General features: G+C 36.8%; 2 protein-coding genes across 11 annotated transcripts in view; both read left to right on the plus strand.

Annotated features, from left to right (window-relative positions):
• Window positions 1-16,350, plus strand: part of AK7 (adenylate kinase 7) — a 21,700-nt gene extending 5,350 nt beyond the window's left edge. Inside the window, exons 6-19 of one of the 8 annotated variants that reach the window (XM_021403927.1) lie at window positions 527-610; window positions 1,160-1,248; window positions 1,740-1,830; window positions 3,115-3,123; window positions 3,582-3,659; window positions 4,345-4,494; window positions 5,601-5,729; window positions 6,159-6,300; window positions 7,204-7,332; window positions 8,270-8,326; window positions 9,702-9,899; window positions 13,024-13,244; window positions 15,026-15,184; window positions 16,158-16,350. In XM_021403927.1, the coding sequence (XP_021259602.1) occupies window positions 527-610; window positions 1,160-1,248; window positions 1,740-1,830; window positions 3,115-3,123; window positions 3,582-3,659; window positions 4,345-4,494; window positions 5,601-5,729; window positions 6,159-6,300; window positions 7,204-7,332; window positions 8,270-8,326; window positions 9,702-9,899; window positions 13,024-13,244; window positions 15,026-15,184; window positions 16,158-16,196 (1,575 nt within the window). In that variant the 3' untranslated portion in view covers window positions 16,197-16,350. Of the gene's footprint in view, window positions 1-526; window positions 611-1,159; window positions 1,249-1,739; window positions 1,831-3,114; window positions 3,124-3,581; window positions 3,660-4,344; window positions 4,495-5,600; window positions 5,730-6,158; window positions 6,301-7,203; window positions 7,333-8,269; window positions 8,327-9,701; window positions 9,900-10,311; window positions 12,346-12,990; window positions 13,245-13,418; window positions 14,195-14,948; window positions 15,185-16,157 lie in introns of those variants that run through there. The other 7 variants (XM_021403931.1, XM_021403926.1, XM_021403928.1 and 4 more) reach the window with 7 other exon arrangements.
• PAPOLA (poly(A) polymerase alpha) overlaps window positions 17,182-26,229 on the plus strand; it is a 46,866-nt gene continuing 37,818 nt past the window's right edge. Inside the window, exon 1 of one of the 3 annotated variants that reach the window (XM_021403924.1) lies at window positions 17,182-17,444. In XM_021403924.1, coding sequence (XP_021259599.1) covers window positions 17,437-17,444 — 8 coding nt within the window. In that variant the 5' untranslated portion in view covers window positions 17,182-17,436. Of the gene's footprint in view, window positions 17,445-23,611; window positions 23,717-26,229 lie in introns of those variants that run through there. The other 2 variants (XM_021403923.1, XM_021403925.1) reach the window with 2 other exon arrangements.

A 26,229-nucleotide genomic window follows, 5' to 3' on the forward strand; every position in this document is an offset into this window, starting at 1 on the left:
TCCCAGGGCCTTCCAAAGGTAAGCAGTTTTTTTTTTTTTTTTTGCTTCCCCCCCCTCCCATTTCTACATCCATGGCTGCTGCATTTGGGCTTGTTCTCATTTGCTGTAGCCAAAGACTTTGCCACTGTGCTATTATTATAGCATTACAGTAATCAAGTACGAATATAATACAGTTGGGAAAGAGAACTTCTACAGATTTCAGAGTTAGATCTCCTGGAAAAAGTATATTAGAGTATGTTTTACCCTAATCTCTTCTTCGATATATTTAACTTCAAATTTCTTAACTCTTAAGAACTTTTCAGAATTTAAGCTCCGATGCAGATACACCATTTCTGACAATTTTTTTTTCTGAAGGAATTTTACCAATAAGACTAACAAAACTACTGGTTATGTAACAATTGATCTAGGTCCGAGTTTTAAAACAATTTGTGTATCTGGTATACAAGTTTTCAAGTTTCAGTACAAGCTAGTATTCCATTAACTGTACCATATTATTATAAAAACTCATGATGATTTTACTTCATAGAACAAAGAGGCATTTTCAACTTATGTTGTTGCTTCGGGACTTCAGTATGGAGCTGGGGAAGGAGTCTTACACTACTTTTTTAAGGTAGATATCCAAGTATTTTTGAGGGCTTAGTATTTAAGGGCAAATTGCATTGGAATTAAATATATCTGTAATAGTTTTGGTATCATAGGCTTAATGTTCTTGTGAATGGAAAGTATTAGTTGATCCCTTTAATATGAGTTTTAGCTGCAATTGAAGTGATTTTTTTACTCTTTTGGCTGTGTATGTCTTCTAGCTTCTCCATAATTTTTTAACAGTGTCCCCATTTGCAATTGGAACATATCCATCACATCAATCCAGTGAGGAAAAATGTCTTTTCAATGTTACATTGTTCTTACTTTTATTAGAGTTACAAAGTACTAAAAACAACATTTGGCAAGACCAAAGACTTTTCATTTAAAAAAAAAAAAAAATGTTTTTTATAGGCTGCTAGTATTTCTCAGAATTGTTTACTGCAGTTCTAATAATGGTTCAATAACTTGAATTTTAAAATCTTGAATACGTAAGTTTGCTAGTACACAAATACACCTAGTTAAGGTGCACACCAAGTGTACTTCTCCTTCTAACTTCATTATCCACTTCTATTTTCAGATAGGTTGGCTTAGTGAGAGTACTGCAATACCTGTTTTTGGACATGGAAACAATTATATTCCGACCATTCATGTTCGTGATTTAGCAGCGTAAGTAGATAGTTTCACTTAGCTTGGTATCAGTGACTTTCTAGCAATTCCAAACCTACTAGGAGAGTACTGAGACTTTTAAATTGGAGTAGAGTGAATGTAAAATGCTGTTTGTCTCTTCTTACTGAGGCATACGGAGACTTCAGTTTCTTCAATCCTAGATGTGCCTTCTGGAAACTTTACATACCTGTTGTACAGATGCACGTGCTTAAGAAATTACTGGCTGTGCTGCATGTAAAACATAGTATCATTAACTGGTACAGAACTGGAAATGGATCATGGACTCTACAGCTTAAGTTAGTATTTTGTACAGGCATTGCTTTTTATTCTTTGAGCTTCCTTGTGAAGAAAATACCTATCTGTGCCTCTTTATTGAGGAAAACATGCACGAAAACTCCTTTGTATTAGGATTGCTTCTGAAATTGATCTCAAAAGGAAAGGCCAATATGCTTCTCAAACTACTGGCCTTGACTGCACTCCCTATGTTCCAGGGTGTTACAAAATGTAGCAGACCACAGGCCAAGGTTTTACTACATACTTGCAGTAGATGAGTCTACACACACTTTTCAAGAATTAATAAAGGTAAGGGATTTCTGTTTTTCTGATATCTACAAGATTGTTAAAACTAGATATTTCTACTGAAGTAGAAGTCTAAGTTTCCTTGAATTACTTGTGTAATAGAAAAATAAATAAAATGACTTTGAAATCCTCTAAGGGTTCTGTCCTTTAAACAAGATGTATTACTTGTAGTAGACTGCAGAATTAACTCTGACAGTGCTTCTGCTAGCAAAGAAGCAAAATTGCTTCTGACAGGTTATTAGTAATACTAGGCATAGTATTTGCAGGAAGACCAATAATCACATACAGAAAGAAGAGCTGAACTCCTTCAACTGGTGAAGGGGTTCTCTAGCTATAGAACACTGCTACCCCAAAAGCAGCCTAGGTCCAAAAGATCCTCTTCCTTCAGTGGCTAGCCCTTATATGAGCCCAGGGCAGCTCTACTCTGGGTCCACCCCTTCAGGTCACAGGGGAATGCAGATACAATTTGCCTGAGCTCCCCAGGCAAGCCACGCCCCTTCACCAGGTGCTCTATATCCAGTTCAAGCTGAGACCTAACAGTTCTGGTACAACTGTCATTTTATAAACAGAAATGTTAAGGAAACGCTGAATTGTTATGGAATTTGCAGTGCTGTAGTTAGACACTCAAAGTCTTTAAAATGTTTTTATCTTCATTTTCACAAGGTTCTAGAGATAGTCTGGATGATACTGTTGAACTATGCATTTGGTATGAGTGAAACTCAGAGCTGAGAGAAGCAGCTAATGCAATATAACAGGAGATTTGCCTACAAAGGTTAAATAGAACCAAATGCAACAGCCCTTTTTGGTAGTGTGAAGGAATGATTCTTGGAATAGTTTGGTAGGGAGCCCACAAGAAAATGCAACCTCTGTTTTGATTCAGGTAAATATACAAGATCTCACTGAAAAGTTAATAGTTGGAAGAGCCACTTTGTGTAAGTTGCTAGTGTTGTAGGGAGCGCTGCAAAGAGCTGTTTTGTCAGGGAGCTGTGTCAGCTCAGGGGAAGACTGGAAAGGTACAAGGGTGAGAAGTATCTTGAGAGTTACTGAAATGTATAGCAGATATTTCTAATTTAGGAAGTCTCTGAGCTGAAAATAGCTGAAGATAAAGAGAGGACTTGGAAAGAGTATCGCATATGTTTTTCCTATTCTTACTTTCATTTAGGTGTCCACTAATCAAAACTCTGTAGGCAGAATACTAGATATGCGTAGATTGGATCACAGTTCTTATGATTTTGTGGAATCTGGTGTTTATTTGAATTCTGTTTTTACATCTGTGATCTGTTTTAGGCTATGGGAGTAAGTAACATCTATTTAATGATGAAATGGAGATAGTAATAAGGAAAGTTAATGGTGGCATTCCATTGATCTGGAAACATTTCATGTCTGTGAACAGAAATACTTAAAGAATCTGAAGTGTGAATGCTGAGAAATAAAATAGGTTTCCTAATTGATCTTAAGCAACAGTAAGTTACATAGATTTAAAAGCTTTGAAACGCTTGTCTGTTTTTGGGTTTGTTTGCTTTTTGCAGGTACTAAGGAGGAGGTGGTATATAGTAAAAAAGAAGTGTGTAATACTAACACAAGAGTTAAAGTTAGTATGATGTTCTGTGATCAGTAAATCATGTCTGTACACTGATTTTTCAGGTATTACATGACATGAAATTTAAAGGATACATTTGATCTCCAGAAATCCTGTTCATTTTTTTTCCCTAAGAATATGATTGAATATATGTATTACTATTTCTTCTTTACAGTGTATCAGTAAAAATGTTGGACCAGGAAAAATTGAGAAGATTCCAAAAGAAAATGCATTCTTGAGTAAAGAGTTAACAGTCAGTATTTTTTGTTTCCTTTTTTTACGTAATGGAAGAATGTAAACTTAGATATATCATATCTTGAAATTTTTTTCATTTCAGTGGAAAAATATAACTCGATATGGCTAAAAATAAGTATAATAGGCAAATTCTAATTTTCAAACAAATGTGTTTTTTTGAAGAATTATAGCTTGATATAGAAAATCAGTGAAACAATGATGTTGCTGGTGTACTAAGCATACTGGAACATGCTGACAAAACCTACAGAAAATCATAATAAATTAGTAAATAAAATGAAGTACTATGAAGTCTGATGAACACAGCATATGTAAATAGATGAAGACATCTTAATTTATCTGGAATAAACTGTTCATATGTGAAATAAATACATTAGAACCCTGCTATTTTTAAGATGTACTTAATGAATTTCTGAAATAGTGTTTTTCCTGTGAATAGCCTGAGACCTCTGCATAGTAGTGAATAACTGTTCAGTGGTTTGTATTGTAAGAATTCTTGAGAATACTTTATATATATGGAAAATATATTTTAAAAAAAAACCTAAAAATGTTTGCACACAAAGTTGCTTTCCCTGTGCTTAAATTCTTTCTGTTCTCTGCCCTTCATTCTAGTTTCTAGTTGAAGCCAACAGTGTTCTTTTAACACACAAAGCTTGTATGTGTTAAATGTCATTTTTCTCCTTCAGCAAACACATGTGGATATGTTGCTGGTGAACCTGCGGATGGAAGCAATGTTTCTGAAAGAGACTTTCAACATAAAGTGGGTTGCTCAAACGGGACTGGTGGAGAACATTGAACAGATCATTGAAGAATACAAGCAAAGTCGAGGACTTCTGGTAATGGTTTGGTGTATGCTATTCTCAAGTGCTCTTTTTCTTTTTTTCAAATAGAAATGGTTATAAAATGTAAGCTTTCATTATTTTAGTAAAAATACACAAGACTGATAGTGACATAAAATAAGTGAACATAATTGAAAACTGAATTAAATGCTAATTAAAACAATTATCTAACTTTCCTGTTAGATCTAAAAATTTAAACCTTGTAGGTGAAAACAAGCTTACTGATGGAGAACTGCTTCTTTGAAACTAGTTTGCAGTACACATTATCTCAGATATAGTTGGCTTCAAGAAAGCAGTAACTGTGTGCTTTTTAAATTTTTTTTGAGTTAATAATTAGGTGAACATTTTATGTCCTTCATTATACTTAGTGAGCCAGGATATTAATTGCAATGTAGTTTTCCTTTTACCCTGCTCCACTGTATAATATAATGATCAGTTTTTCTGTGTCCTATGTTAGCTAAACATTTACAACTTCTGTATTCAAGTGTAAGGAAGTAGTTACTCAAAGGTTTAAATAGTGTAAACAACCAGACTTCCTTAATTAGGATGTGAAATAAAGATGTATGATTTTTTGAGTTATATTTACTCTGGAATCTTAATTATAATTATTCAACCGTGGGTAAGATAAGCTGTAACAACAAGTTGCTGTTGGATTGTGATGGATCTGAAACTTTTGAGGTAAAAATTACTACGGTGATGACAAGAAGTCTACCGCAGGTGGGAAGTAGTTGCATTTATATAATACAATATCTGCCACCTAATTCTAGAATCCACTGCATCCTATCTATGGGGTTGTGTTTTGTCTCTTTTGAATGTTTAACTTATAGTAGTGCCACTCTAAGTTGGTCTATGATTCTGTTAAATTGAAATGCCCCTTCTTTTCAGTTGCTGTAGTTGTACTATTAAATTAACTGTTACTCAAAGGCAGTGGATGATATAGATGATACGTATGAAGAAGATACATACTTAATATGTTTTAGATTAATTTATATTAGTTTTAAAATTTTAGGTATTTCCTATTAGTTATAGAGAATTTTACATTTTGAATTTTAAAAAATTCTGTATTATTTGAATGATGTTACATCTTCATTTTTTTTTCCCAGCCTCTCAAAGTTTACATTCATGGTCCTCCAGGAGTTGGCAAATCTACCATTGCTGAAGAGATCTGCAAGCACTACAAGCTACATCATATTAAGATCAAAGATGTGATTTCTGAATCAATAGCAAAACTGGTGTGTGACTTTAAGATGCTTGGCATCCTTTAAAAATGAATTTAAACTCCATAATTTAGCTATTTAAGAATGACCAAAGATAATAATCGTATTCCAACAAAATGTTTTGAGAAGTGAGAATATACTGATGACTGTTTGCATTTTCATCATTCAATTTATTGTCTACTTTTCTGATGTGAAAAATACATTACCAAAATGAATTCAGACATCAGAAGAGAAATATTTTTGACATAGTGCCATCCCCAAGGGTCATCAGTGAATTCTTGGACTTAAAAAATCATTTCAAAGACTGAAGATTGCTCAGAATCTTGCTGCTCAGGAGTATATGTGATTTTTTTTGTTGTTTTTCTTATTTATTACATCCATGTATGTAAGAAAATTTGGCCATAGAATTTCTGAGCCAATTCATGTTTCTCATCTTGCCTTCAGGAGAAAATTGTGTCTCCTAAAGAAGTGGACTCTGACAATGTGGGACAAGAGGGAGAAGATGATGATGATGAAGAGGGTGAAAATGTAGAAGAAGCACATGAGTTGTTAGCTGGAATTAGAGAAAGTATGGAGCAGAATGCAGGTAGGAACTAACTTTAGTACTCAAGTAGGACTATCTTTCTACTAGTTTATATATTTTATGTAATTATTTTCTACTCCATAATTTTATCTATATGTAATAACTATATTCAGTATATTTAGATTCTTAGCCACATTTCTCATCATGTGTTTTCTTATCAGAACAGAGTGCATAACTTAAATAATACAAAGTGGAAAGTGAAGTACGTCAATATCAAATTTGCAAAGTAAAGCATTCCAGTAAGAAAAGTATTGGCAGTATTTAGTCTGCATGCCTCTTTTTGTTGTTAAATATGATGATGCCTTTCAAGATGTAACATATTTTAAAGATAACATTAGTTTATAATATTTGAGTCTACTAATATCTGAAGAAAACGAAGTAGAAAACTTGGGGCAGTGGTTGCAAGAGGATAAAATTTAGGTAAAAAAGTTTTTTACTACGGTATATTTTTTCAATAATGTATTTCAGATTGATAAGTTACTTTATCTCTCCGTCTATTCATCTGTAAATAGAACTTGCAAAGCCTATTTCACATTCTTTTGTCTTGTTTTAAGTCTTATTGTTAATAGTAAAAACAAAACATTTGGTTTGTCACGTGACTTTTTCTATTGTTTCTTTACTTTTTATATCAAAATCTGGTTGAATTATTCTAGAACATCTAATTTCATGTTTTTTATCCTTAAAGTTACAATGTTTGATAAAATTACAATCATAAATGTTACTATTTCATAGCTACATACATAGCTTTATACTCTATAGATCTTTGATAGCATGTAGAGTCATGTAAAACATTTTTTTGGAGTCTAAAAATTGTCTCTTATAAGTGAATAAAACTGTTAGTAAAATAATTTCAGATACTCTTTTTTCCATAAACTAAGTACTTAATAACCTTCTTTTTTGCTTTAGGTCGTATAGATGATCAGTACATTATTAAACTCTTTAAAGATAAGCTCAAATCTATGCCTTGTAGGAATCAAGGGTATGTTTTAGATGGTTTTCCAAAGACCTATGACCAGGCAAGAGATCTTTTTAACTGTAAGTACTACAGCTTTTGCTATTATTGCTGCTCATATTGTCATAACTTGTATTTTTCTCAGTATCCTATTAGTTTATCAGTGCTGTTTTGACTGCAGAGCAGAACATGAAGCAGTTGTTTTTACGTGATGCTTTAAAAATTTAAGAAGGATTGTAATGCATTGTTAAACATATTAAGCAAGACATTTCTGAGATTATCTTGGCTGGCAATGTACTAAATAAATACACAAATAAGAAAGACACTTCCTGTGCTGAACTACTATACACAAGACAGCTCTAAGACAGGTTTTCTTCATAATATACAAGAACTACTTAAGGGATTCAACCAATTCATTTTCTGTGAGTTAGAGTGGATGTATTAGATGAGCTTCAAATGGATGCAACTTTAACGGAATTCTGCAATATACATTTCAAATTGTTAGCCAGCACTGTCTGTGCATGAAAAGCAAGAATCAACTGCATACACTAAAGGGTAGGATTTTAAGGAAAATAACACCTTAATCTCAACAAAACCTTCATATTGCTCAGCTGATACTCATCAAGCAGTTGAGCCAACTGGTGGAGAAGAGCACACAACATCAGAAACCATTTTAAATACACTGTTCCAAACCGTGTCTCTTTGGTGGAGGAAAATATAGGGCAGCAGGAGAGGCCTGGGACAGAAAAGTGCTATGGACATACTTTAAAACTGTGTATCAAAAGAGTGCTTTGCTTAATAGCTGAACAGCTATTGGTGTTCCACGGTAAATCTGTGGTGGCTGAAAACATGGATTCCTTAACAACTCTCTCTAAATTGGTGTACAGTTTAGATTAATTCCCAACATTTAGGATAATTTGAGTATTTTAAAAAAGTGTTTGTATAGGAGACATTATTAGTAAATATAATGGTATTGTTACTTCAAATGATAATCTCAATTACATATTGCTTTTGTTTTAGTGGAAGAAGAAGAAATAACAGGCAAAATACCTCAGTATGATAAATTAATCACACCTGGTAAGTTTTCCTTAAAAAAAAAACACACAAAACAGTTTTCAAATATTGCTGTCACCAACAAGAAGTCCAAAATATCACTCCATCTGTTCATATTTCATTTAAGATAAACAAAATGTCTAATTCATGAAATGCGGTTGCCGTAATATTTGGAAGTGAGCAATTAATCAAAATGAGGGTTTTGACTGACTTTGTGCTTTTTTCTTTTTCCTTTCTTTTTGTGGAAATGCCATCGATTGTTGGTTTATAATGCCTAGTATGATTATCGCAGCTACTAATGGAATAAACATGAGCTCCTGAACATGGCACATTAAAACCCCATAATTCTATCTTTGGCCTTTTGTAGAATTATTTCTGCTGTTTAGCATGTTATTTTGAAAGATGCTACCAAATTCATTCATAGCAGGGAGTTAAAATAGTGATTTTCACCTGTGCAGAAAAGGCTGTATGCTGGTACTATGCTATTTTTCATTGTTTCATTTTGGCATATTTTGTATTACAGTTGCACAGTCAGATAGTATAAAATTGGCATACCTTACATGCTTAGTGATTTTTTTTTTTTGCTGCATGAGAACTTACTGGCTTCTCAGGAAGTGAAGAATATCTAGAAACACATGGAAAAAATTCTTTTCTTGCACTTACATGAATGGGACTAAGGTTTGATTTTAAAAAGCAGGCTTCTACCTGGTTTCATTTATGAACTGCTGATTTCTGAAATAAAGAGTTTCTGTTATTCACAAATAAAAGTACTTTTTGTCACCATTTCAAAAGAACAAATGTAAATGAATTACAATGGACTGGAGAAGTGCCAGCTCATCAAAGGTGTTTGAAGGTGACTGAAATGTGTGAATTATGATAGGATGGTTAAGTACCACCTTATCCCAAAACAAGGTATTCAGGCATGGGATGTATTTAAAAACAAACAAACACCCTATCAACCTTGAGAAAACTTCCTTTAGAAATAATGATCCAAAAATGTTTTTGGTGGTCTTCAGAGGTTTTTATGGGTATCTTTTTGTTGTTTTTAGGGTGGAATGGGTGGAGGTGTGTTTTGTTTATTTTTCTAATGGGAGGCTGTGGGCGGCACTTTGTTCTTAAGATTCATTTGCTTTTTATTACAAGAATAGTCTTGTTGATAGTCCCAATTTGACCAAGTTCTTTCTTAGAACACAAAGCTTCTTTACAGACATATCTCCTTTTCATTTTGCTGGATTACTCCAACTGGGAAAGTTGAATGTCAGCATTTCAGAATTAAGTTATGTATAAGGAAATACTTACTTTATGTATCTATTTGTGTTCATTTGTGATGTTTAAATTTATTATTAAAAAGATAGAGATGAAAGAGGAAAAGTAAAAGATAATGTGTTCTTCTTCACAGAATTTGTTATATCTTTGACTGCATCAGATGAATTTCTTAAGAACAGAATAATAAATCTGCCAGAAAGTGTTGTTGCTGGAACTCATTATACTCAGGACCGGTTTCTGCAATCTTTAAGTAACTTCAGGGAGATAAACGTGGAAGATGAGACGGTTCTCAACTATTTTGATGAACTTGAAATACATCCTCAGTTTATTGGTATGAAATAATAAAATTCTTAGCTAAAGTGGGAATGAAAATTCCTATCATCACAAAATTAAAATTTAAAAAAGTATATTAAACATACATAATATTTTGATTAACAAATCAGAATGAATATACAGCAAGTATTTAATTAAACACCTGCATAAATATCTGTACATTCATAAGGATTCTGAATTGATCTGATTAGATTCTATAGGTAACATGTTTTGTAGATTAGGTTTTGTTTTGATCATTCAGTTTTGCAGTCCAATTGACCAGAGTAGTTATGACATAAGTTATGAACCTCTGCTCTTGCCATCTTTCTGGACTGGTATAATAGTACATTTTCATGAACTTTATAGTTGCTAATATTTTTTTCTTTAAACTTATCCTTTGATGCCATGACAATGAATGGATATTCAATAAGGATGAACTTAATAAACATTAAAGGCGTAAGGTTAGTACTGCACTGATTTTGTTTTATACCTGTATGTGAGATAATTTTCCTTCCCTACACACTATGCAGAAAGTCACTATCCCTGGGAAATCTCGAGAAGATGGTTATAATCTGATTATTCAAAAAGTGAGAATGGGATAATATTTTATAAGTAAACTGCCTCTAAACTGTGGAAGGGAGAGGGGAAGAAAAGAAATGAAAGAACAAGGGAACTCTGCAACTCCTTTAAAGTTGCTGATATTTGGAATGTACGTTTGAGATAAGTTATGGAAAGCTAATTGTTGAACAGTCATAAATAAAAAATGAGGAAATCAGTTATTGCCAATCATGGAGACTATCTTGTGAATAAGACAGTACACAAATGTTAGGAAATTTTGCAGTGGAAAGAAATAGCATGTGATTATTTTTACCTTTTTAATTATTTCTGAGTTATGCTTCTGTCTTTTAGTTTTTAAATATCCAGGTGCTGAGTGATTTTTGTGTTATTTACTGACTACTTTTTCATGCAGTTTTCTAAAATCTTATTTCTTGTCTTCCAATTCATAAAAGGAAGGAGATGATAAGATGGCGATATATCTAGTTTTCCTGTCTTCAGCTGATGTTGCTGTTTTTGTTACTGGATCCAAATAGTAAAAATGATTGTCTTAGAGTCTTAGTTTGGAATGCAGGTTAGCTACCACCTTCATTCAGCTAAAACTGAAGTAATTTCGTTGCAGAAAGTAAAGGTTAGAAATAGTAAATATTGAGAAGGTCTGATGTCATTAATTGGTCATAATTTAACTTACACACTTCCGAATATGAAAGTAGGTAGTACTGTCCAAGACATTGTTTTATTTTGGTGAGGACTATGAAGTGTATGCTCTGTGACAGCACATGGCAGTGCTTTATGCTGGGAAGTATGTCCAAAAATTATTCTAAAACTCTAGTTAATTCCAAATGAGGGTACTCAGTGTTCTACTAGCCTTACCTATTGAAGTATCACAACTATCACATTCAGTGACTTCCAGATGTTTTTCACATTCAGTTGATTTCCATCTTAAAAGCAGCAGCATTTTTAGATCCTGTTTATCACTGAATATCTTTCCCTATATTTGCGTGATTCACTGTGATTGCTGCCCACTGAAGTATGCAAAGCATTCAGCTTCACATAAAGACTGATTACAAAGATAATTTCTGTGAGAAATCTTCAACTCTGTGAGTACCTCTCCATTCTGGCTGATGTGGCAGTTGGTTTATCAGAAGTGCTCAATTAATAAACATGTTTATTAACATGATTAACTTATGTTTGACTTATGTCTGTCATTCTGAAGGAAGTTGTCTATATTTACTGGTCTTAGTGGAGAATTGCTGAAGAATTGTGTTTGATTCATTAAATACTGAATCAGATTAGCCAAATGTTTCTTCTACCATAATTTTAGAAGATCTTAACATATAGCCTTATGAATTGCTTTATAAGAGTTTTTTTCCTGAGCCTGAATTATTATATAAGTACTAAGGAGGTAGGCTTCAAGATTCTGGAAATTGTATTTTACTACAGTGACTCATTTCATGAAGTCTGCAAATCAGTTATCTTTAGGCATTGCTATTTTCATCTGCAAACTGGAGATGATGGTGCGTGCATATTGGATGATCTACAGAAAGGAATTTTGAATATTGAAGGAATACTGAAGTTACAACAGTAGTTTCCTTTGACCTTAATTTGTGAGGACTTCTGGTGATCTTTCCTTTCTTTTAGAATCAAGGCTTTAATTTTTTTATTTAAAATATATTTTTAGTAGATATGCATTTAATTGTGATTGCTGTAATATTTGTGTTGCAGTCTTGCTTGGTCATCTGAGAAAAGGCTGTAGTCTAAGTCCTCAAATTAAATGCCAAGAATGTTCTTAGCAGTACTTTATATGACTAAAAAGTTGTCTTGCACTGTATTTTTTTGTATCCAGCTACAGCTAAAATTGTGGTATTTATGTACTGATGACATTAAAAATATATTTGTTTGGAATACTTCAGGAACGTAATTCTTGATGTTTTGAGAAAGAAGTTGTCTAAAAGAAATTTCATTATGTAGAATTATGTTAGATTTCTACCTTGATTTGTTATCAGAGTTTGGACTTCAGGTTCAAATCACAGACATGCACTCCTAGAATAATTGTATTGGTAATGATCTAGTATCTTCTGACTGAATTATTGAAAGAAATGAGAAGCAAGAGTGAAAATTTTGGAGTTTGTTGCCAAATGCTAGCAACCTATTGTGTAATTTATGTAGAGATACAGGGTCAGAAGCTGATGGTTTTGTACTTGTAGATAAGGTGATATTTAAGATTGGCAAAAGGAATAATCTGATGCTAAAATGATTTCATTTGCTAATTTCAAATTTTAGGCTGCAAGTGTTAAACAGAATAGCTGTAAAAATAATCCTTGTACATTTCTCCCTAATATCATCATCAGAGAGACAAACTTTTAGCCTAACTAATAAAGAAAATCAGATGTAGAGAATTTCATTTTACCTAGGGGGGGAAAAAAATCACCAAAAAAAAATCCATTGATAAGTAACACAAAACAACATATAATAATTGAAAATTTGAAGAACATGAGCACTATATATACTTAGGTCTTGCAGTTATTCATTACTGGCTTGATAATTAAGAATAGCCTTGGAAAATTTTCCCTTGTATTGTTTTAAAGATGTAGCCAAATATGAAGATTCTGAGAACAGACTTATAGTAAAAGAGATCATCAAAGAAATTGGGGAACCACGAAATTATGGTTTGACAGATGAAGAAAAGGAGAGTTTGGAACGTAAAGCAGCTGAGGAATGCCTTGCCAGAGAAGCTGAAGAAGCTGCTGAACGGGAGCGTAGAGAAGCTGAGGAAAGGGCAGAAAGGATAGCAAATTGGGAAGAGTGGGTAAGTCAATACATGTTTTTGGAGAAGACTTTATTATTTGTGTGTTTTAGAAAGTAGTAGTAACAGGGCTACCAGCAATGTTATGTACGTATACATAGAAAGGGTGGCATAAATTCCCTAGTTCCTTATATCATACTTTCAATCTGGCTAGTATTGATCAATTCACTATTCCAGGTATTCTTGAAAAGGACTGCCTGAAGCAGGCTGAAGGATGATTCAGCTTCACAGGATTTGCACAATACTTTCTCCTCTTCTACTTTGCCACTCCTAAAGATATTTTAGGCAAATATCATGAAATGCATATTATAAGAAATTTCTTGTTCACACCTGAGTGACAGCTGAATCCATGGTGGTTTGGTTTTTTCGCACCAGAAGACTAATCTACTGTCTCCAGTTATAGCCATGTAAAAGCAAACTGACCGTTATACAGAAAAACTGTTTTCTTACATTTGAATGCCTGTACATATCTATGGGAAAATTATAACCTGAAATTGTTCACCTTTATAGAAGCATTTAATATTGCTCTGATGTTGGCTTGTCAGAGTTTTCTTTGCTTCTGTGATTGTTTTCAGATTCATTCAAGAGTAAATAGTGTTCTGTACTCTCCATAAACTTGCCTAAGAGATTAGTAAAGGTAGCTACCATATCTTAAACATTCTAACTTTCAAGAAAGTGAACTGCATTATGTATAGCTGAAGTAGGTATTAAAATAATATCTCTACTGAACTTTATCCTTTTAAATAGGCAGGTGATCAAGAAGTCTATGCAATTACTCACTTGACCTTGAGATTGTACGTTAGCTGCAATCCAAGTAAAGTGACCTAAATCAAAAACAAGCCCCTTTCTGGGCTTGTTTAGCTTGGAAAAGGGAAGGCTCTGGGGAGACCTCATTGTGGCCTTCCAATACTTGAAGGGAGCAAATAAACAGGAGGGGGAATGATTGCTTACGAGGGTAGATAGCAATAGGACAAGGGGGAATGATTTTAAACTAAGATAGGGGAGATTTAGGAGGAAGTTCTTCACACAGAGGGTGGTGATGCACTGGAACACATTGCCCAAGGAGGTTGTGGATGCCCCATCCCTGGAGGCATTTGAAGTAAGGCTGGATGTGGCTCTGGGCAGCCTGGTCTGGTGGTTGGTGACCCTGCATTCAGCAGGGGGTTTGAAACTCGATCTTTGACGTCCTTTTCAACCCAGGCCATTCTATGAAAACCACTTGCAGAACTTACTCTGTAGCACTTCTGGACGCAGTTAAACAGGAAAATGTATTTTTCAAGTAATTATCTATCAGTTTTATCTGAATTATTGCTTTTGTGCTATGCCTTAGATATGCAAAAGCAGTCTTCAAAGTCTCTTCTGCTTGCTGTATCTATATATGACTAAGGCTACTAATGAATAAAATGAGAGAAGAGTGGAAAATAAACATGTTTTTGAGTAATCTTTTGGCTAAAACTACTGCAGTGCTTTCTAGCCTATTTCCCAAGTATCGAAATAGGAGCACCTGAAAACTCCAGAAGAAATGTCCTTCTAGGTATTAAGAAGAGAGAAAATAAAATGATTTTGCTGGGGGGGCTTTTGCCATGCTCTTTTTGCTGTACTTGGTGTACCATGTTCACTAAATTTAGCAGTCCATATTTTTTCTGGTAAGTGTGAGTTTTAAAGTTCTATCCATGGCTTTTAATGCTACATTTCTTTTTTCTTTAGGTAGCCAACACTATTTGGTCAACTACTATTTGGTAGCTCTTATTGTTGTTCTGTGTTGCTTTGTAAATTATTTGTAGAATAAACATCTGGAGGAAGTTAAAAAACAAGAACAAGAATTACTGGAAGCCCAGTCCGTTCCACTACGAAACTATTTAATGAGGCACGTCATGCCAACACTTATGCAAGGGTTAAATGAATGCTGTAAGATCAGGCCTGATGATCCAGTTGATTTTCTGGTAAGGTGATTACTTTGTTGTATGCTTGAAAAACCCTAGTGAAAATATTTACCTAGATCAAAGAGTCTGTAACATAAGCACGTCAACTATTTTTGACCTACTTTTATTATAATAATTTGCAATACAGGTGAGCTACCACTACTGGGAAAATTAGTGTACCCTGTAACTCTATGGGATTATTTGACACTGTATCAATCCTGTTTTGCTATAGAGTAACTGGAGAAGTTACTCAGTTTTGCTTTGGTGCTTGTGTTCTTCTGCTTTTCTCATGGTACCCTGCCAATTCTTCTGTAATGTTGAGGAGCGCAGAAAGAGAGGTGTCACTCTCACTCTGCTTACACCCCTTTAGATACAACAATACTTGTTATTTGAATGATAGTCTTCAAAAATCCTCTTCACAATATACAGATAAATTTGTGAGTGAATCTAGTAACAATTCCAAGTTCCAAGGGACCTCAAGAAGTTACTTAGTTCAGCTTTCTGCTGAAAGTAGGGTCAGCACTGGATTCCCACAAGGATTCAGATGCTGTAAATCTGTCACTGTATGGCTGTTCTTGCTCTATTCCCTAGAAAGCTGTTAACAAGCAATCACTATTTTTAATGAAGATAAACTTTCAACTGAAGCAAAGCTTAGAGTGAACGTTAGCTGTAGGAGTCAGAGATCTTTCCTACTAACTGCATAACTTTGTAGGAACTGTATTATTTACTCTTATGGGTCCAGAAATCAGGTCCTAAGGTACGTCCTAGAATTTTTTGTGGATTAACAAATATTGTCATACAGATGGCCTCAATGTTACCAAGAGGCAAAATGAGGTGCGTGTATTTGTAAGAAGCTTCTTTTAGGTATTTGACAGAGATGACATTTTAGACACATTTAATACTTTCTGCAATTTTTTTATCCAGTATATTGTTGTTTTGTGTACATTTAAAAATTGGAGACTTGAAAATAACCTTGAAAATCTTCTGTTTGCAGGCAGAATATCTCTTCAAGAACAATCCTGATGTCAAATGAGACAGTATTAAATCCTGACAGCTGTAGAAACTGCTAAATAGAAAGGGAGAATGGTCCCAGTGTAATTTACAGTAAAAATTCATAGTGTTTGAACAAAACTAAGCCTCTCTTAATAATCTCCACAAGGGTGAAAATAAGACTCAGATACTTACCAAAGGTGTTTTTTTTTTTTTTTTTTTGTGGAATTGCTGTAAGACATGTATTCCTCTAAGAATAAATTTGTGAGCAGCTTGAGCAAAGGATTTTTTTTTGTTTGAAGTTCAGGACTTGATCCTTATGGCTCCCTTCCACCTCGGGCTATTCCATGATTCTAAGTTTCTGACATAAACTACATCTACTGCAGACAGAGCTTTCATAACTAATTATTAGAAAACAATCTCTCAGTTCTGTGTGGGGCTTAAAAAAAAAAAAAAAAACAAAAAAAAAAACAGGGCTGATGTAGGTGAGCAGAAACAAAAGCTAAGCCCGGGCCTAAACAGAATTACCTCTTTTATTCAAATAAACGAGGTGGAGTGGCCTTCTGCAGGCGGCCTGCTCCCAAGCCTCAAGGGCCCTGGCGCCAGGCATGGGTGCGGGAGCCGAACTGCCTGGAGCCGCGCCGCATTAGTTCCGAGGCAGTTAAAAGCTCCCGTGCGCCCAGGCCGGCCGGCGCCAGCGCAGAACCTTCTCTCAGCGCTTCGCCTCCTTCCTGCCCACCCCTTCAGCCCGGCGTCCCAGCCTCGACCCGCGTCAGCCCGGCACCACCGGGGTTAGGGGCTGCCCAGCCGCGCCGTGCGCACGCGCCGCCTCACGGCCGTTAGAGCTTTGTTTTCAAACCCCGGCGCACTTCCCGCCGGAACTACAGCTACCAGGATGCCTTTCGGCCCCGCGGCCAACTGAGCATGCGCGGACGAGCTAGCGTGCTCGCCGTGCGGGGGTGGCCGCTCCGCTGCGTAGGGCCCCCCCCGTTCTAGAACGTTGCTGTGGTAGCGCCCGGGCGCCATGTTAGAAGGCCGGAGGGGAAGAGGAAAGTGAAGCGGCGGCGGCCGGGCCCAACGAAGGGCTTTCTCCTCCCTCCGAGCCCTCGCCCCGGCCCCTACCATGGTCACGGCTCCCGCTTCCCGGCGGGGCGAGTGACCGGTCCGGAGGCGGCAGCGGTGGGGGAGGACGAAGAACAAGAGGAGGAGGGAGAAGGGGAAGACGCGGCGGCAACGGTGGTGGTGGCGGCGGCGGAGGAGGAGGAGGAGGAGCCGGAGAGACGATGCCGTTGTAAGTTGGAAGCCTCGCGGAGCAACTTACAGGCCCGTACCTCGCGGGCCCCGCTCAGCGCTCTGTGCCTCTCGCCTTTCCCCGCTCCCGGTCCCTGCCGGCCGCGCGCCCTTCCGGTGCCGCAGTGTGAGGGACAGCGGGCCCAGCCCGCCCCGCTCCTGCCTCCTCCCCGCGCCGGAGGAGACGCTGGTGCGGCCTTTAATTTATCGCTGCTGTTTCTTTCGTGGTCTCGTAGCGACCGCAGGGTGAGGCGATGCGCGCGGAGCTCTCACAGAGCGCTGGATCAGGCGGCATCAAGCGGGAGGGCGGCGCGTGTTTATATCCCGCCGCCAAACGCGAAGCTTCCCTTTCCTTCATGAGTGCCGGCAAAGCCTCTCCCACAGGCCCTGAGGGAACGATTTTTCCTCGTTATGCGGGCGGAAGAGACCCAGGTGCCTGTTCTCGCACGGTCCCAGCCCAGCCCCTGTCCTTGCGGAACTCCCCCGGCCCGCGGTGACTCCGGCACGCCACGGCCGCACGGCGCTGCGGGGCACAGCGCCCCCTGGCGCCCCTCCCGCCGCCACGCGGGGCCGGGCACTGTCCCCGGCACGCAGCCTCGTGTCTGGGGCCCGCCGCGCCGTCACCCCGCCGGGGGCCTGGAGGGGCGAAGGGAGACGCGACTCTGGCCTTGTTTCCTCTCCGCTTCCGTTTATCCCGCCCCTTCCTCTTTTTTTTTTTTTTTCCTTCTCTGCCGTTTTGACGGCACATGGTTGAGATAACTCTTTTGTTCCGTAGTCTTTGTGAAAAGATCAATTTATTTTGAATAAGTCAAGGGTGCAGAGATGGGTAGAGAGCCAAGTGACTTCTAGCAATAAGGTATGTTTATATTTGAGGGAGGGCGGGACATTGGATTCCACATAATTTGGAATTACTGCAGTCACTGTTGTACGTGTGTAGAGTTCACATACAGAACAGCCCGGTTTGCCTGTTGTACTTGCTTTATTGAATCAAAAATACTACTGTATTCATCGCGGCGCAGATAATTTGAAACAAAAGTTTGTGGCAGAACAAACACAGTGGGTGAAGGTAGTAGGGAAAGTGGTCATCCCAAGTAGTTTCTGAGGTATGTGTACTGAGAATGCAGTGTGTTCATAGATAAGTTTTGCACATGTTCATTATGGGAATGAAAAGTTGCCATCAACTTCAAAGTTTGCTGTTTATTTTTTTTAATTGATTTGTTGGTTTCATTTTTGTTTGTTTCTTCAGGAAAACAGGAAAGTGTTCTGTCTGCTTTCATTCATAGTTTATTTTGCTGTGACTGTGTAAATTCCAAGTGTTCCATAACAACATTCAAAGTTTTGTGCTACTTCTAATGAATGGTCTTCAACTTTGGAAGGTGTGGAAGTTTGATACCTTAACTACAAGTTCTTAAGTAACACTGGATAGTTAGAACTGCACTAATGTATATCTTTCCTGATCTTTCAAGATTCCCCTTTAAACTTTTTATTTGAGGGTGCTGTCTGCTATTGACAAGCCAAGTCAGAGCTGATCTCTCAGGTAACAAGCAGCTGTCATAAGTCTTTATGTCAAAAGCATTAGATTGAAGTTCTCAACAAGTGTGCAGCATACGAGGTACTTCAGTTGTAAGAGAGCAAACTCAGGTTCCATTGATGCCAGTCACTGGTATTTTTATATTTTTGCGGAAGCCTTTTCATGGTTAATAAAACCATTAAATTTATCCTAGGGACTTAGAAGTGTTTACCATGATTCTCATTAATCCTGTGTGTAAAAGAAGAGTTTTCCTTTATGTGACTAACTTTGTAGGGTTTTTTTGTTTGTTTATTAAGAGGCTTGTTGGAAACAAACAAATATTTCTCCTGTTGCAAAGATACATTTTAGTGAACTGCTAAATAAAGAGTACTTGTTGGTGAGCATTATCTAGAACATAGGATGATAGGGAGAAATGAAGCTTACTGAGCCTCATATATTTCAGAAAGGGCAAGATTTTATGGAGTGAAGTTTCGGAATCAATGAAGTGGTTGCTGTGTTTCTGTAAATTGATGATGCAGCCGCTTCATGTAACCTGGGCCTTTCTGTCTCCCCAAGCAGAGGAACAGAAGTAGGAGTCTGTCTCCTGTTAAACTGCTGATATTATTGCATGTAAAGCTTCTCTGCTGAACTTACACATCTGCTGAGGTCTTTGCAAAAAAACTTTTTTTTTCTTTAACCATGAGGGTAAAAAGTACATAGAATCAGCATTCTGACCACTTAAGTGTCAGAAGTGCTATGAAAGTTGTTGATACTGCTAACTCTGGTCTTAGAGTTTTGGGACATGGGTAGTGGTTTGTATTTTTTCCAGTCTGCTGTAGAAAGTCAAGTTTATAAAAAGTATTACTTCCTGAGTGAGAATGTTTTCACTGATCTTTGGTTTAGATACATACAAAATAATTGTTTTCTTGATTTGTTAATTACTCACTTTTAATTTTATGCCAGAAGAAATATGGTATTGAAAATGGCTTGTCTCAGTTTGGACTAGATAACTGTTGTATTTCTGAACAGGGCTCAGGTTTTTATAGACTGAATTTTGGAAGGAATTAAATTCTTACTAATTCCAGAAAGCACCAGACATGTTAATCTCTTAATGTTGAAATATTTCATCTGATTCCTATTTTTGTTTGCTGCTTCCTGATATCTTTTGATTCAACCTCACAGAATTTCTCAAATTACTACCTTGAGTGTTTTGTCTCAAGAATAGCAGTAAATCTTGGGTGGCTTTTTTTTTGTTGTTGTTTGTTTCAGTTGCTGCCTATGAATTCCAGCACAAGTTTCTGCTGTTTTAACTAGAGGAACATCTGAAACTGTTGTTAGTAAGAATGTCATGGATGGGTGTGTGTCTGGACATGCTGTTTTTGCTATTCTGTACAAAGACTGCTCCAGACAGATGAGCCGGAGGGATCTCGAGAATGATTACCATAGTTGAATCTCTTCTTCCATACTTCTGTTGTTTGTCATTGTATCTGTTTTAGGTGCCTTGAACAAACCATATTGGCAATTTACACACTTAATTTTTTGCTAAATTTTAAAACCTTTTGCTCGGGAAACCTTTTGAAGCTGGATTGTCTTAAGTTAAAAGGTGTGTTTCCCTGTGATGGGTTTGTGCAGAATTCATTGAGATTTTTCCTATATTTCTGAAATGTTGTGTGGTTAACACATGAGCGTTAAACCAAAAACTTTAATCTGAATTTGACATGGTCAATCCCTAATGGAGAAGTCTTGTTAAGACTTTCTGTGAAATCTAACATACTGGAACTTGAGCTTTGTGAATTTAGGCCCAGTTGATTGATCAGATGTTGTGATGACCAGCATTGCTTCAGGAACCTAACATGGGTGACTTATCAATATTTAAGACAGACTGGATTTTACTGGTGTAGTCCAGTAAATAGAGAGGATAGTTACTGAGAGTGCTTAAGATGTGTATTCATATCTGGAGGCAAGACTGAGCCAGAATTCCTGACTGAAGTTAAACAAGTTAACTTTCTGTGGGTTGCTGGTACTATTTTAGGACAGCCTATGGTTTTTCTTGTTTTGTCAGTGTTGGCTGTATGTGTCTGGACACAGTAATAACACAGTAACTTATTTTTTCTTCCACTTCTGCACTGTTGTAAAATTGCTTCAGCTGTGGCTGTTTTACCTGGATTTATTCTTTTTGATTCAGTATTGGTAACTGTGTACAAAGATATGTCCTGTTTTGTTTTCTGAAGGGGAAAAAAAAAAGGTATCTTAGCTATGTTTCTGTGAGCTTAGTAGAGACTAGAACTTTCTGTGTGCGAGAGGGGCTAGTGGGGGAAAAAACTACATTACAGGTGCATTTTGCTGAGAGTTTGAGATTAATGTTTATGAGTTATTGCATGCTTTGAAATTAAACCTCTGTAGCTGTGGTTTGTCCAGTTTGCTGATGGTGTAAACTGCATGAAGAGCATATGCTTTTTGAATGTTCATGTCAAAATAAAGCAAGAGCCATAGTGTCTTTAAATTTGTCTACATTTTTTTTCTGCAACTTTTTGTACTGTGTTATTGGCAAGTATTTTACATTTATTTTTATATAGTTCAAGAGTCAGATCTTCGTGTGTGTGTGTGGTTGACTAGAAGCAGCAAAATCAGCCTCAAACAGTATCGTAATCTTCATGATCTTAAAAGTTCAGTCTCATTAAAATGAGTAAGTAAATAAGCATGGTTTGAGATGTCTGCTGGACCCTGACAGGGCCTACCAAACCCTTTTGTTAAGATTGAATGGTTGGGTTGGGACTTTCTGTTTTAGTTTAATACTCTTTGTTTTTTGTTAATGCTTAACTTCAATGACAAGCTGACTTGACTAGCCTTCCCACCCCCAGTCCTAGGGACTTAACTTCCCTAATCCTCTCAGCTAGAAGGTTAGGGTTGATGCTTGCCTGTCCTTTCCCTCTGTGTAAATTCGCTGCAGGTCTAGGATTATAAGTATTTTCTGGCTAAAATGTAACATGTCAATACAACATTAAAAATAAGCGCATGATCTTAAATTCTATTTTTCAGTTATAACTTATTTTCCATTTATAAAGCTGTGAGCAAATGCTTTATTTGAAATTTGATTTTTTTCATCAGAGGTAGAATAAGAAAGATATACTGTTAATTGTCATATTATGATCTCAAAGATTTGCTGTCACTTAAAGGGATGAATGTGAGTTACATAGAACCTGATTAGTTTTTTGCATCCTGAAATGACTTTTAGACAAACTTTCCATGCCGAATACCATTTCTTCTATACTTCACTGGTACCTTTTGATATGCTGTTGTGCTGAGGGCAGTCTTCTGAGTAATGCTTGTTTTGGCACCAGAAGTCCAGTTCAATATATGAACGATAATAATTACAAATTCACTAATAGCGCACTGCCTGATTTGTCTAGCGGTGTTCAGTGAGCTAACTCACAACTCCCTTACTAGTCTAGCAGTGTTCAGTCAATCAAAACTCACTTGGCTAGATGTTTGAAAGATTTTTGGCTGTGCCCATGCAGAAGTCACATGACTAGCTTAGTGAGTGGCGCAGTTTATTAGCAACAGATTACAGGTTCTTTTAGATTGCTGGTGATAATTCTCGATCTGCAGAGTGCGTTCACCAAGAATAACACAAAGTGCACGCGAAGAACTAACAGTGATACAGCCTGGTTCCAAGTGCGCTTAGTTATAAAACAAGCTCTACGGAGAGTACTGTGTTTCTTGGTGAAGCTATCAGCATAGTTGAGTGTGTGAGCCTTTTCCAGTAGGTGTCAGTGTAGAGAAGGAAGAGAGGCTCAGCCGGTCCACTGATCACATGAGCCAGAGATGTCCTGTCTTGTCTGCAGTGATACCCTTCTCCATATTATCTCTCTTGTAAAATAAGAAATAGTATAAAGTGGCTTACAAGTGGAGCTCGAGTCACACTATTCATTACATACTTTTATTCTGATTGGTGTAAAATTCTCATGCCTTGCTTTTAAAGATATAGGATAAAAAAATTCAGAGTGCATACTCAGTGAAGAGTGATCGTGCCTTTGAGATGGTAGCTTTTGGGATGGAGGTGTGTTTTGGTATGATAATGAGCAAAGTTCACCAAAGGATGGCATTTTGTCAAAAAGATGAGAGACTTCTGGCTGGGATAGCAGGTAAGGAGTTTGGTGCCATCAGGTCCCCATCCTGGCATTGTTCTTAGGAGAATGTGATGTACTGACTCTTACATTGAGGACACCCGGTGTTGCCGAGGGAACTACTGTGGATCACAGAACTTGGCCACAGAGTCTCCATTTCGCTCCAAATTCCATGCCATTTAATGGCATACCTGCTACACTCTGTTCTTATACCTCTGCTATATCTTATGCAATTATTACAAGTATGTGAAGGAACTTGTAGAATAGCCTTAACTTCAGTAGATGTCAATAGAGAACTCTGTCAGCATTACTGACTTTACTTCAGGAGTCTGCTTTATTGTTTCTATGTCAGAGTAAAGCTGAGTCTTTTTTTTTTTTTTTTTTTTCAACATATATAAAAACAGTTTCTGCCAATCTGGGTTTAGTGAGACTTTCCAATGAAGTGTAGTAGCTGTTGGATTGCATATAGCTATGGATGAGTGANTCCTCTTTTTTTTTTTTTCCTTCTCTGCCGTTTTGACGGCACATGGTTGAGATAACTCTTTTGTTCCGTAGTCTTTGTGAAAAGATCAATTTATTTTGAATAAGTCAAGGGTGCAGAGATGGGTAGAGAGCCAAGTGACTTCTAGCAATAAGGTATGTTTATATTTGAGGGAGGGCGGGACATTGGATTCCACATAATTTGGAATTACTGCAGTCACTGTTGTACGTGTGTAGAGTTCACATACAGAACAGCCCGGTTTGCCTGTTGTACTTGCTTTATTGAATCAAAAATACTACTGTATTCATCGCGGCGCAGATAATTTGAAACAAAAGTTTGTGGCAGAACAAACACAGTGGGTGAAGGTAGTAGGGAAAGTGGTCATCCCAAGTAGTTTCTGAGGTATGTGTACTGAGAATGCAGTGTGTTCATAGATAAGTTTTGCACATGTTCATTATGGGAATGAAAAGTTGCCATCAACTTCAAAGTTTGCTGTTTATTTTTTTTAATTGATTTGTTGGTTTCATTTTTGTTTGTTTCTTCAGGAAAACAGGAAAGTGTTCTGTCTGCTTTCATTCATAGTTTATTTTGCTGTGACTGTGTAAATTCCAAGTGTTCCATAACAACATTCAAAGTTTTGTGCTACTTCTAATGAATGGTCTTCAACTTTGGAAGGTGTGGAAGTTTGATACCTTAACTACAAGTTCTTAAGTAACACTGGATAGTTAGAACTGCACTAATGTATATCTTTCCTGATCTTTCAAGATTCCCCTTTAAACTTTTTATTTGAGGGTGCTGTCTGCTATTGACAAGCCAAGTCAGAGCTGATCTCTCAGGTAACAAGCAGCTGTCATAAGTCTTTATGTCAAAAGCATTAGATTGAAGTTCTCAACAAGTGTGCAGCATACGAGGTACTTCAGTTGTAAGAGAGCAAACTCAGGTTCCATTGATGCCAGTCACTGGTATTTTTATATTTTTGCGGAAGCCTTTTCATGGTTAATAAAACCATTAAATTTATCCTAGGGACTTAGAAGTGTTTACCATGATTCTCATTAATCCTGTGTGTAAAAGAAGAGTTTTCCTTTATGTGACTAACTTTGTAGGGTTTTTTTGTTTGTTTATTAAGAGGCTTGTTGGAAACAAACAAATATTTCTCCTGTTGCAAAGATACATTTTAGTGAACTGCTAGATAAAGAGTACTTGTTGGTGAGCATTATCTAGAACATAGGATGATAGGGAGAAATGAAGCTTACTGAGCCTCATATATTTCAGAAAGGGCAAGATTTTATGGAGTGAAGTTTCGGAATCAATGAAGTGGTTGCTGTGTTTCTGTAAATTGATGATGCAGCCGCTTCATGTAACCTGGGCCTTTCTGTCTCCCCAAGCAGAGGAACAGAAGTAGGAGTCTGTCTCCTGTTAAACTGCTGATATTATTGCATGTAAAGCTTCTCTGCTGAACTTACACATCTGCTGAGGTCTTTGCAAAAAAACTTTTTTTTTCTTTAACCATGAGGGTAAAAAGTACATAGAATCAGCATTCTGACCACTTAAGTGTCAGAAGTGCTATGAAAGTTGTTGATACTGCTAACTCTGGTCTTAGAGTTTTGGGACATGGGTAGTGGTTTGTATTTTTTCCAGTCTGCTGTAGAAAGTCAAGTTTATAAAAAGTATTACTTCCTGAGTGAGAATGTTTTCACTGATCTTTGGTTTAGATACATACAAAATAATTGTTTTCTTGATTTGTTAATTACTCACTTTTAATTTTATGCCAGAAGAAATATGGTATTGAAAATGGCTTGTCTCAGTTTGGACTAGATAACTGTTGTATTTCTGAACAGGGCTCAGGTTTTTATAGACTGAATTTTGGAAGGAATTAAATTCTTACTAATTCCAGAAAGCACCAGACATGTTAATCTCTTAATGTTGAAATATTTCATCTGATTCCTATTTTTGTTTGCTGCTTCCTGATATCTTTTGATTCAACCTCACAGAATTTCTCAAATTACTACCTTGAGTGTTTTGTCTCAAGAATAGCAGTAAATCTTGGGTGGCTTTTTTTTTGTTGTTGTTTGTTTCAGTTGCTGCCTATGAATTCCAGCACAAGTTTCTGCTGTTTTAACTAGAGGAACATCTGAAACTGTTGTTAGTAAGAATGTCATGGATGGGTGTGTGTCTGGACATGCTGTTTTTGCTATTCTGTACAAAGACTGCTCCAGACAGATGAGCCGGAGGGATCTCGAGAATGATTACCATAGTTGAATCTCTTCTTCCATACTTCTGTTGTTTGTCATTGTATCTGTTTTAGGTGCCTTGAACAAACCATATTGGCAATTTACACACTTAATTTTTTGCTAAATTTTAAAACCTTTTGCTCGGGAAACCTTTTGAAGCTGGATTGTCTTAAGTTAAAAGGTGTGTTTCCCTGTGATGGGTTTGTGCAGAATTCATTGAGATTTTTCCTATATTTCTGAAATGTTGTGTGGTTAACACATGAGCGTTAAACCAAAAACTTTAATCTGAATTTGACATGGTCAATCCCTAATGGAGAAGTCTTGTTAAGACTTTCTGTGAAATCTAACATACTGGAACTTGAGCTTTGTGAATTTAGGCCCAGTTGATTGATCAGATGTTGTGATGACCAGCATTGCTTCAGGAACCTAACATGGGT

This window comes from Numida meleagris, chromosome 6 (genome assembly GCF_002078875.1).
Source record: "Numida meleagris isolate 19003 breed g44 Domestic line chromosome 6, NumMel1.0, whole genome shotgun sequence".
Taxonomy (NCBI): domain Eukaryota; kingdom Metazoa; phylum Chordata; class Aves; order Galliformes; family Numididae; genus Numida; species Numida meleagris.